Here is a 13232-nt window from a genome sequence, read left to right on the forward strand (position 1 = left end):
TGATCTGTAAACGTTCCCTAAATCTACTAATTTAGGGATAATCCACTGACATCCTTTAATACACATGTTCATTAGAATCAGATGTACTGATAATATCCGCAATATAAACCTTTAAACTTCTTCTTACCTTTAAAAGTCCGTCACGAACGGTGTATTATGCTGCAACTCCACAGCTCTGCTAGCCTTGGCGCTAACTTCCGGGGAACGATTGAGAGGCTCCACGATCCGCCATTGCTGTAAAAAAGTGGTCCATTGGAGTGAACGGAGATATCGTAACTCTTCTATTAAATAGCTCTGGGTATGTGTATAAAACAGAATGATAGGGTGTGTGCATAAGAATAGTTGTGTGTGTGAGAGAGTATGATTGAAAAGTAAGTGAGTTTGATTGAAAAGGAAGTTGGTCTAAATTCTCAGTTCGTGATTGGCTCTACATTTTTTGTTTGACGGACACCGCCCACTATGGCAGGAGATTACTACTAATTTTCCCTGTGTAACTTGAAGAGTAAAAGGGTCAAGTCCGTCAGAAAGCAATGACTGTAAGTGTAAGCCTAACACTTACACTGACTGTAAGGATTAGTAACATGTATTGTGTTTATGTGATGACATTTGGAGATGTTTAAACTGCGTTAAAATGCGTTAGCATTCACGCTAGCGTTAGCCATACTAGCCTGTATACATGCTTATTGCACAGCTAGCATTAGCTATATTTACCTTGTTTACACTTAGCGGTCCTAAGTGTTAATCTGTGTATGTTACACTTGCATGTATGAGATCATTAAGTGCCTTGTAACTTCTTTTTGTATAGTTTCACTCCGTTTGAATGTCAGTAGACTGCAAATAAGTCAATAAAGGAGCATGGCTGCTCATTCCCTGGTTCTCAAAAGACTTTGGCTGGCTGTTTAATCTATGTTCACACTGAGACAGTACAACACATAGAGAGAACAGTACACCTATAGTGTAAGTACATACAAGCAGGTCACACAGTATGATCACAAATATATATTTTTTGGATTAAATATGATCTATTCTTATGTAACAAGACATGAAACTATTAAGTGTTAATTAAGTCTAAATAACTCAAAATTAGGTACTACTGTCTTATTGGGCCCATATTGAGCAGAGCATTTTAAGTTCACAACTCATGTACAACAACTTCCTTACTTGCAATAAATAAGCATTAATTAGAGGGTTATTGAGGAAAAACTCTCAACTAATGGCCTATTATTTGTATAATCTGGTCATATAGAATAAGGCATTAATAAGTGTTTTATAATGACTAATAGATAGCTAATATGAATGTTAATTAGCAACTAGTTGATGGTGAATTTGTGTACCTTAATATAAAGTGTTACCAACAGTTCTTATTGCAGCTCAAATGTAGCCGTGCTCTGAGCAGCTTCAGGCTTTGTTTTCAAGGCTGTAAACCAGTCAAGGAATGAATATTTAAACTGGCTTCCTGTTGGATCAAGCTGACTTCCTTTTAAAGTATGCTCTCTCACAACCAGTACAATGTCCTCCTGTCATAAGCTCTCAAAAACACAAGGGTTGCAGTCGAATAGTCCAACAATCAGCTCCTAACGTCTAACCCTATCGTCTATTCCTTGACCTCTGAGTGAAACGTCACGGGGTTAAGGGATAGTAGATAGGAGAATTCAAAAGGACTTAGGAGAAGAGACTGCGGTACTTTGAGAATCCGACTGCACTTTCACTATCCGACGTGTTTATGATGCGCCAGCGGACGTCATCTGCTGCTGTGGGGAAAACTATGGAAACTACAGTTTTCTATACAGCAGACTACAACATGGATGTTTAATAAGAACGAGGGACTACTGTGAACTCATCTAGAAACTCTGCACCGTGCTCTGATGCTGTTGTTTTATGCTTTATGAACGTGGACAACAGAGAAACATATTCTTCATGACCAAAGTTGGAATTGAAATAAAAAAGGAAAGTGAAACTTATGCTCTTCACCCTCTCCCTTACATTTACTGATCATTTCAGTAAAAACTAACGTTCATATTTCTCTTTTTGATTATAATACTGATGAATGTTCAAAACAAAGCACTTTGGCAACTTACCACATACGTTTTAAAATGCTTAATAAGCACCGTAACTTTCATGATATTATTTCTCGGTCATAATCGGTTGTTTCCACGAACGGCCGAATGTTGTGTGACGGCAAATGCTGTGGCTGCAAGGCATTGTGGGGCAGCCTTTTCTCTTAGTTTGAAACCGCCTTTCCTATCATCGAGAGCAGGGATGGGCAACTTTGATGGTGGTGGGGGCCACATCATTGATGTACTGGCCACCAGGGGGCCACAGATTCACTTGTGGGGGCCACAGTGTGAACACACACACACTAAAATTCCATGTGTTGTATGTAATTATTAACAAATATACTAAGTCTGACATCTTCATTGACATTTTACAATCAAAGGGAACATCCCCAAAAAATGGGAACATCTTCTAATAAGCTCACAAAACAAATATCAGTTCATAGAAATGTTATTTCATTTTTACAAGTGGCATGTTTGTATTGAACAGGTCATTAAACAGTGGAATAAAACTATTTTAAACTATTGGAAAGCACGGAAAATGTGTGTGTATTGAGATTAACCATTAGATGACATACACATTAAGTCATGAACACTAACCCAGACATTAGTTGTCAACTTGAACCTAAAACACTTGTAGCCAGTCTCTGCATTCCCCTTATTCCACAATAAGGGGAATGTCAACACGCCCGCACTCTGCTGTTCCTCAGCGCCACTCCCCCTCCCTCCCGCTGAAATTATGAATGAAAAGCGTAGTAATCATAGATAACACGGCAGGGTCCGTGACAGTTTGTTTTCATCTGATTTCAAATAAACAAAGTCTTGGTTTTAAGAATATTAAACTTTTTTCGTCAAATTCAGATGATAAAAACAACTTTTAAGCTTGTAAAGGCATAATTACAAGAGGCAATTTAACGTCACAGCAGGCATAACACCAGCCGGTGATTATTTCGCGGTATTTGAAATCATCTATGCAGCTCGCGACATAACTAGGAGTCTAGTGGACGGTATCAGTACTACAAGTAAAACAAAATATATATATATATATTTTAATTAATTACGTTGTTTAGAAATTAATCTGAGGGCCGCAAAAAGAGGAGGTGGGGGCCGCATGCGGCCCGCGGGCCGCCATTTGCCCATCCCTGATCTCTAGAGCATTCGAACGGCACTTATCATGGCTGCCACTGAGGTACTTCCGGGTCATTTCACTCCGTTAGGAAGGTTCCTAAGAGAAACGTACTATTCGACCGCAACCCTGCATTGTCTTTCACATACACTATCATTCTCTCTCACACACACTACTATACCCTTATACATACTACAATTCCTCTCTCACATATACTATCATTCTCTCTCACACACACTACTATACCCTTATACATACTACAATTCCTCTCTCACATACACTATCATTCTCTCTCACACACACTACTATACCCTTATACATACTACAATTCCTCTCTCACATAAACTATCATTCTCTCTCACACACACTACTATACCCTCATACATACTACAATTCCTCTCTCACATAAGCCGCGTTCACACTGCGGTACTTTTCCCACAAAGGTTCATGCGAACTTAGTTCATGATCGCGTTCACACCAAAAAGAGCCGGTACTAAAAGTAGTTCATGCGAACCTTTTTACCCGCTCGAAAGTCCCTGCTAGAGAGCAGGGACTTTCGAGCGGCTCTTTTTTGAGAAAAGAGCTATATTCCTGATTGGCTGGGCGGATTGCAAACCACGCCCCGTAAAACTCCCAAAAAGTGTTGTGAAGCCGCCATTTTATTATCCTCGCATTAGCATTATTAGCATTAGCCCAGCGCAGAAACGCTGAGAGACTAACTTATGGCAACACAAAATAAAACATGGGAGCGGTGGAGATGAGGAGGTGTCGGCGTTCTGGCGATTTACTCGGAAGGCTTCAGTAGAAGCTGCTGGGACTCCCAGCAGCTTCTACTGAAGCCAGTCCCCAACTCCGGGGACTTCCGGCCGGGGACTTTGGGCGGCAGTATACGCCGTGAAGTGGTTTGGGGCCTGCCAGTAAACCCAAAGCAGAAGAAGAAGAAGTGACGTCAGCGGCTTCATTTGCCTAATCCACCCCCAGGGACTTTTTCCGGTGTGAACGCGATCTGTACTTAGTTCATGCGAAACTAACGACGTTCGCATGAACTAAGTTCGCATGAACCTTTGTGGGAAAAAGGACCGCAGTGTGAACGCGGCTAGACGACGATCAGTCGCGCGCACACACACGACTATAGACATACGACAAGGCCGCTCTCACATACACGAGCAGTCTCTCACACACACACACACACACACACACACACACACACACACACACACACACACACACACACCACACACACACCACACACACACACAACACACCACACACACTACACACACACACCACCACACACACACACACACACACACACACGACGAGACCCGCAGACAGACGACAAGGCCGCGCGCACAGACCACGAGCAGGCGCGCGCACACACACGACGAGAGACAGACGACAAGGCCGCGCGCACAGACACGAGCAGGCGCGCCACACACACACGACGAGACCCGCAGACAGACGACAAGCCGCTCTCACAGACACGTAGCATGCGCGCACACACACACAACACACACACACACACACACACACACACACACACACACACACAACCACAACCACACACACACACACACACCACACACCACACACACACCACGGACTATACCCTCATACAGACTACAATGCCGCTCGCACAGTACACTATCATCTCTCACACACACACACCCCACACACACACACACACACACACACACACACACACTACACACACACACACACACACACACACACACACACACACACAACACACACACACACACACACACACACACCTACACACACACACACTACTATACCCTTATACATACCACAATTTCTCTCTCACATACACTATCATTCCTCTCTACACACAGTTTTCCATCTTGCATACACTACTAGAGTATAATATTGTAGTATGATGTTGTATATAAGTGGGAATAATAGTGTTTCTAAGAAAATACAGTTTTGTATGTAAGTCAGTTTGATTTATGGCCCAGACAAAAGTGTGTGAAAGAGAGTATGATTGTGCGTGTAAAAGTGTTTAGCAATATGTATAAGTAAGGGATAATGTGCTGCGACGCGGTCATTATGGGGAAAAGAACACCGACAGGCTGATCAGGAGCCCGACGCGAAGCGGAGGGATCTAGATCGGCATGAAGGTGTTCTTTTCCCCATAATGACCAAGTCGCTGCACATTATCCCGCTTATTACATGGCCACATTCTCAACAAAGTAACGTTATGACTCCCAATATTAATTGAAATGCTTTTATGGATTTAGAAAATGATTTTATTGATTTAAAAAATAGTTGTATGTATTGATTTAAATTGACATGCATCCGCGAAGAAAAATAGTCCGATGTTACTGTTTGAACTAACGTAGCAACGGCAGGAACTGCTTCGATAGCGTTTTTGAGGAGCTTTCTGATTACAGATTTGAAAACATCGCTGCTTGCTTTAAAAGTAGCACAATTCATTATGTCAAACCTTGGAAAGTATCTCGATATCCCTGCCCTGATGCCAAAGTAACTGCACACTGTATGTTTTGCCATTTGATGTATATGTCTGGACCGCTGCGTAAAAAGGAGGGTTTCTGCCCGTTACTTCTCCGCTGTTTTCTTGTCCCTCTTGTCTTTTTCTTTTCTTCACTGGGGACTCATCAGCCACTAACTATTACTCCAAATTACTGTGCTCTCCAAATATATTAAAATGAATGTTAAAATCCTCCATGTTGCTATCACACGACAGCGGAAAACTAAAGACAATCAGACAGTTTGCTTGCTTTTCAAACTGTTACATTTGAAAAACAGTGAGAGCGTCTCTTGTCAGTTTGAAAAGCCAACGGTAGGACCTGCTTGCGTTTTTGAGGAGCTTTTTGATTACAGATTTGAAAACATCGCTCCTTGCTTTAAAAGTAGCACAATTCATGATGTCAAACATTGGAAAGTATCTAGATATCCCTGCCCTAATGACAAAGTAACTGGCAAGTGAATATGTGTCGCCGTTTGATGTCTATGTCTGGACCGCTGCGTAAAAAGGAGGGTTTCTGCCCCGTTACTTCTCCGCTGTTTTTCTTGTCCCAGTAAGAAAAGCAAACTGCATGCAGTTTGCTTTTCGGCCCAACTGTATACAGTTAAATCGACCGGACTTCTTTCTGAAGATGTGAGCGTCCTTAACAACGGTCAATAAGTCCTTGACAGCGGTCTGTCTGTTCGGTATTAACAACGTGTCACGTGTTCTGAATTGACCAATCAGAATCGAGTATTCAACTAAGCCATGTAATAAAAGAGTTTAATGGTGTATGTGTGAGATTCTGATATTGTTTGTAAGACCAAGTATGAGTTGTGAGCTAGACGGCCTCTCTCACACACACACACACACACACACACACACACACACACACACACACACACACACACACACACACACACACACACACACACACACACACACACACACCCCCCCCCCCCCCCCCCCCCCCCCCCCTAGACAATTGGCTCACACAGACACACTGGGCCTTTTTTTGCTGTAACCTGAAGTGTAAGTGACTTCTTGACTCATCAATTGACTGAATGGCTAGTCAGAATGCAGATGGCAGGCTGCATGAAGTGCTGTCACCTCCTTCCTCTTTTCAGACACGCAGCCAGACAGTCAATCAGAGAGGCTGAGGTCTGTCTGGAGCGCCCCTAATAAAGCCCTCTTAGCATTCAAATGGTGTCCCGGCGCAGCACTGGAGTCTGATTAACACACTGCTACTCATTAGATGAGTTTGGGTAATGAACTTACTTACATTCGGCGATTAGATGAAACTTGCCTCAGTTACAGACAAGCCAAGACCCTGATGAACCGGAGGGAAACCCAGCTGGTAACTGCCATTGTTGATGTGCATTTAACATCACTTACACAGTTGGAATCAGGAGCCTTTTGACCTTAACAGAGATAGTTTTAAGCTAATGTAAGTGAAATATGAATATTAGTTTTCTCTATCGCCCAATTGGGAACATGTGGGAGGAAAATAAGCCTCAGCACAAACGTTTTATTTTAAAAACAATATTGCAGGGTCAACCTCAAATAAAACGTCCATATGTTCAGAGAGGGAGAGTGCCAAAAAGAGGGAGCAGTTAACACTCACTATAAAAGTAAAAACGATAAAAGACCTTTTACTTTTCACTGATTTATGTTGCTTTTTGAGAGTCGACCATTTCTGGCTCTTTTCATATATTGTCATTTAAATTCAGTATATCCCACTGTTGTGTAGGGCTGCTCGATTATGGCAAAAATCATAATCTCGATTATTTGGGTCAATAATTGATATCACGATTATTAAAAACGATTATCCATTTACTTTGAAAACATCAATTTATTGAAGAAAAAAAAAGGTGTAGTATGTTTTTAACAGTTGATTACCCTGAACTTTAAGCATAATTCAACTGAAAAACCAATACAAATAATATATATTTTTTAAATAAATAATAATAATAAAAAAAATATATATAATCGTTTTATTTAGATTATGTTGTTTTCATAATCGTTGCAAGCCAAAATCGTAATTGCGATTAAAATATGATTAATTGAGCAGCACTACTGTAGATTTGTTTCACTGCTCTCAGAGTCTCTCAGGAGGAAGAAAATAATCTGGTCCATGTACCTTAAAGGTGGTATCCTATAGGATAGTGCCAAGGGAAGGTAATAAAGTGAGGTTTCTTAACATTCAGTAGTTTCCTGATTGGAACTGCAGTAACTAAAGTAATGCATATAATTGGGTCAACGTTTCAACTATATAGAAATCATGTACTTAAAACAGCATGTCTGCATTAAGTGTTCAAACGCACCAGATGGGGTGCAGTAACATGTTTAATGATGAAATTGGGCAATGTTAAACTTTACTTTATTATACCCTTACTACAATCTACAGCTCAGATGCTGATGTGTGAAAAGCCTAACAGTAATGCCTTAGAAAATGTCATGCAGCCGCATAAACAGTGAAGCCAACTTTATATCTGTTTGATAGTCAAATTATGTCTGTACTTTACTCCCCTTAAGTTAACACTATGTTCATTCAAATGTGTATCAGTCTGTAAATGTCTCTCTGCTTTTACACTCCTCTCTGTGCATAATGAAACAGTGCCATTGTTTTGATTTGATGGCTAAAGCAATGAAATGGGAGCATTTGGAGATGTATTATGAGGATAACCAGGCAGAGCTTTATACTTTGTCCTAATCCTCCCAGGCCTAAGATAAACACTGAGCACTGTTACAACCAAGCAGAAGTATACAGAAGGTGTGCATGGGCACATCAGCAAAGACTGTGACACACTTTGAAGTGCACTTTTCAGTGTGTGCGTGTGTGTGTGTGTGTGTGTGTGTGTGTGTGTGTGTGTGTGTGTGTGTGTGTGTGTGTGTGTGTGTGTGTGTGTGTGTGTGTGTGTGTGTGTGTGTGTGTGTGTGTGTGTGTGAAGCAGTTGCATTGATGTATTACACCGTGTGAAAATAATGGATTGAAGTTTGTACAGTTTCTTGACTCAAGGTCTCCATTAATACTTCTTTCCTTCTGTCTGTCTTTTCTCTGCCCCTCACCTTCATTTGTCTCTCCATCATTCCACACCTCTCATTGAAATACTTATAATTCTCTCCGCCTGTGTTTCCCCTCCTGCTTGCTCTCTTTTTTTGTCCATCTACCACTCTCACCCGCTGTGCCTCGACCTCTCTGTGCCTCACTCCATGACCTCTTCTTTCATCAATCTGTCCCCCTCTCAATCTCTGTATTGCTTTTCTTCATCTTTCTTTCTTTTCACTCCATTCTTACCCTCCTTTTTTCTGTCTTTTATCCGACTCCCTCCCTCCCACTTCTGTCAACACTCCTCCTCTCACCTCGTATCCCTTTTTTGCTGAACCCCAATCCCCTTCTTCTCTTTCTTTTCATCCACCCAATCACTCCCACCCTCTCCTCTGTGAACCCATACTCTGTTTTCTCTATTTCATCATGTCTTCTCTCACCCTTCTCATCCCATTTCTCCGAGTACTGATGACCCTCCTTTTTTGCCTTTTCTTTCTCCACTCCTCCCTCACTCTCCTTGCTTTTCTCCCTGTGTCTCTACGGCATACAGACGTATCTACCCCCCAGACGACAAGCTGCTGTTGGAGAAGTATGAAAGCCTGCTCTCGGCCGCCTTTCAGACCTTCCTCGCCGGGCGAGCTGCCTCACTTCAAAAGGAAATGAATAATCCTCTGAAACGAATGAAGGCACGTACGTCAGTGGCAGAGACACACACACACACACACAACACACACACACACACACACACACACACACACACACACACACACACACACACACACACACACACACACACACACACACACACACACACACACACACACACACCTGCAGAGCCTCACACAAAAACAAAAAAACACGCACAATATGCAGACACTTGTGGACAAGCACATGAAGAAAAAAAAAAAAATACATGCATTTCTATTAAGATTCTGTCCACAGAGGCAAGAAAGGATGCACAAATAATGTGGAAAGTGTGTTGCTGTCCTTCAGATTTGTAGGAACGTCTGACAGAATGTCCTTCTTCTTCTTCTTCTTCTTCTTCTTCTTCTTCTTCTTCTTCTTCTTCTTCTTCTTCTTCTTCTTCTTCTTCTTCTTCTTCTTCTTCTTCTTCTTCTTCTTCTTCTTCTTCTTCTTCTTCTTCTTCTTCTTCTTCTTCTTCTTCTTCTTCTTCTTCTTCTTCTTCTTCTTCTATCTCTGAGCTTTTCCACTGTCATTCACTTCGAAAATATGTATTGTGCCGTGCACATGAGCTTTTAGAAGCAAATCAAACCAAGACAACAGTGTCATTTTTATTTATTTACATTTTGATACTCTTTTCAGTTTCTCTTGTCCTCTTTCTATATATTCCTGTCAGTTAGTTATGGAGAGGCTTCAAAGTTGATTACAGTTGCTGCCCACGTATTTTGGTTTACTTTCCTTTAGGGAGATTATTTATTTAGATTCAGGGATACACATTGGAACATATAGTATAATACATACACGCAAACTTGTTTTGCAATATACTGAGACATATGTTTGTATGTGGGGTAGAAGTCATTGCATGCATATAAATGCCAATGCCGGTCTGGTACCAGGAGGGATCTAGCTTCAGCTGAACCTCAAGGCATGGAGAGACTTTGCAATGAAGAGAAGTTCAATTCTAGAACAAACAACTTTGGTAGAGAGAGGCCGAATAGAGAGAAATGTGGAGGGTTTAAATGATGACGGAAGAAGGTTGACAATAATAGTCATAAAGTGTAAAGATGGTGAGAAGCTGATAAATAGAGAGAATTATGATAAGACTATTATTAAGGACGCACTTGATGAGTTGAGTCAAGTTCCAAAGAAAATATACACAAGAAAGAGGCACTGTTCTGTTTTGAAGTCTGGTTATGTATTCAGAAATAGCAAATCAATGAATCAAAAAGACACAGAAAAAGGATTGGGGGATATTACAACACATGGAGGGAAAAGGCATTGATGAGTATGCGGATCAAACAAAGAAACATACTGCTTTTGGCAACCACATATTAAAAATGAATGCTTATAATGGATATTTCTGACAGTGGTATTGACATTACAAATTAATTTCACTGGGAGGGGATGTCATATACAACTACTGCAGCTTTTGTAGAAACAAACCTACTTCAACAGCTTCCACCCACTTGCAAGCTGGTTTCAGAAAGTTAATGGGCGTCCTTTCAACAGGGGGATCTTTGATACATAGATACTTTTTTGTGGAGATGTCAATCAAAGATCAGGCATACAACTGGCCGAGGTATGTTCAACACAAAAATGTGGCACTCAGTCAATGTAGAAAGCGAGAAAGATGATTAGGACAAAGGAAAATCGATCTAATATTTGCTAACTCATGATCATGAGTATATACTGGATTGTCAGTGAAAGTGTGAGATACCAATCTCGTCAATCTTTTAAAATAAATTATGTTAATGAATTCAAATATGATATTCAGCAGACCAGGGAAGAATATAATATGATTTGAGTTTCTTGACAGACTTTAGGTGGGTTTGTTTGTGCCCTTCAGCTTCGTTATTGTTATCATTTTCCTCCCACATGTTCCTATTTGAGCTCTAGACAAAACTAATATTCATACTCCATTCTCATTGCTCACACTGACTGTGGTGACTCAAAAACTACTTTATTTATGACATGCACAAGTTTGAATGCTTTTGTTGCAAATAGAGTGCTTCTAAAAGATCTTCAAGTTCCCAATTCAAGACCTGATATTGTTAAAATCAGCCAAGTATTTAGCCTCGACATTGAAAATGTTTTCGATAACATTAGGTTACACTTTCTGTACTCCAACACAACAAACTCTTCCTGGCACTCCTCACTCCAACTTCCGGCCACAATTCACCTCTTAGTAGATTTAAGCTTCTGCCAAATACCAATTTGTTTTTTTTTACATCTAGAAAGAAACTTCGGAAGTTTACTTTTAACTTTGTAGCTAAACGTACCCATCTTTAGGTCTCTATCTGTAAACACAACAGTTAATGATCTCATAATAAACCAAACCTCTAATTTTGTGCACCGGTCAGTCAAAGTGCTTTGGACTATAACCCTGGTGGGATCCACAAGTCATCTTGTGACGTGCATTGCTTGTTTGGCTGGTTCTTCCTGTTGCAAGGGGCCAGAGGTCATTTGCCAGCCTTCCATATCTGTCAAGTCTGACTGACATTGTACCCGCTAGACTCGTGTTTGCTGCCTTTGTTGGCGTCTCAGGGCCATGAATTGAAAATTGTCATGGATTGTCACACTATCAAAGAAAATAAAGCATGTTTTGTTATCCCAGGCTTCATGACTGTTACACTTGCATCTACAGGGTTTGCATCACCCTTCTCCCCTCTTCCATTACAGTTTGGTTGAGAGGTATGCATCAAATTGTTAGTTCTATTCTTAGCTTGCTATGTTTCCCACCTGGCTCAGAAATTCCCATTCCTCTATTTTGCTCTCATAGATAATGGAAATACAAATAAAAATGCAGGTGCATGCTCAGCTGGCCTGTGGCTATGCCAATATGATAAAATAGCAGCAGTACACAAACTGCTAAAGTTGTGTGGGAGCAGTTCAAAGTCAGTGCAGATCCTATCAAAGTGGTCTTCAAGCTCTGGAAATGCACATTAAGCAGAGGGATACAAACAGTCTTTAAAGGGCTGTTGGTAGTCTGGTTTAAAGAAGAGTTAATAGTTTTACATTTATTTTCAAATGGATTTTATGTCATCACAAATCTAGAAGTAGTTTTGGACAGCTCAAAATGAACTTCAATCATTTTATGGTTAAGAGAAAAATGGGTGGGAACCATGAGCTGCACATTAGCTGCTAATCATGTTGCACAGCATGCAGAATTAAAAACACATGATTACTGATGCACATGGCCTGAAACTGAATGGGTCGGTTTTATCCTGCACACTGCATTTGAACCTGGAGTTCCAGTACAACCAGCCACTCACAGACACAACATAATACAGCACGACGTACATGCCACTAAAGTAATAGCTCCTGCTGTTGTGAGACAAGCCACCTACGTACATGCAATGAGTGTAGGAAGTGCGTTTTTACAGCTGCTGTTTGTTATGCAAGAATCTTGTGGGAAAATTGGAACATATTATTTTCTGCTTAACAGTGGGAGTAGAGGTGTCACAGTCTATCCTCTCTCCATCAAGTCTATGTCTCTTGCTTTGAAGAAGAAATGAGAGGGGTCCTCAGGGCTTTTCTTTATTTGTCTAAAGGAATAAGGCCATTTCTTCTGGCTCAGGGGTATGTGTACATTATTAGTTTTTTTACAATGGAGGAAATGCATTCCTAACCACAGAAATGGACGAGACAGCGTCATCTGTCAAACAGCCAAGACATATGAAGTCGGAGAATGTCAGGATGAGAAATAAATTACTGCCTTTTCAACAAAAAAAAAGATACAAATCTTTCTGGACAGGACTACACACTTGGTCCTCCAGTGCCAAAAAAGTACTTTGTTTGGACGGTGTAGTTTATGAGCTGACATGTACAAAGACT

At 40.9% G+C, this 13232-nt stretch overlaps 1 protein-coding gene across 3 annotated transcripts in view; it reads left to right on the top strand.

Annotated features, from left to right (window-relative positions):
* ttll7 (tubulin tyrosine ligase-like family, member 7) overlaps window positions 1-13232 on the top strand; it is a 91359-nt gene that overhangs the window by 48452 nt on the left and 29675 nt on the right. For all 3 annotated transcript variants that reach the window (XM_034081816.2, XM_034081815.2, XM_034081817.2), the window contains exon 13: window positions 9268-9403. In XM_034081816.2, the coding sequence (XP_033937707.1) occupies window positions 9268-9403 (136 nt within the window). The remainder of the gene's footprint in view (window positions 1-9267; window positions 9404-13232) is intronic.

This window comes from Pseudochaenichthys georgianus, chromosome 4 (assembly GCF_902827115.2).
Source record: "Pseudochaenichthys georgianus chromosome 4, fPseGeo1.2, whole genome shotgun sequence".
Lineage (NCBI taxonomy): Eukaryota > Metazoa > Chordata > Actinopteri > Perciformes > Channichthyidae > Pseudochaenichthys > Pseudochaenichthys georgianus.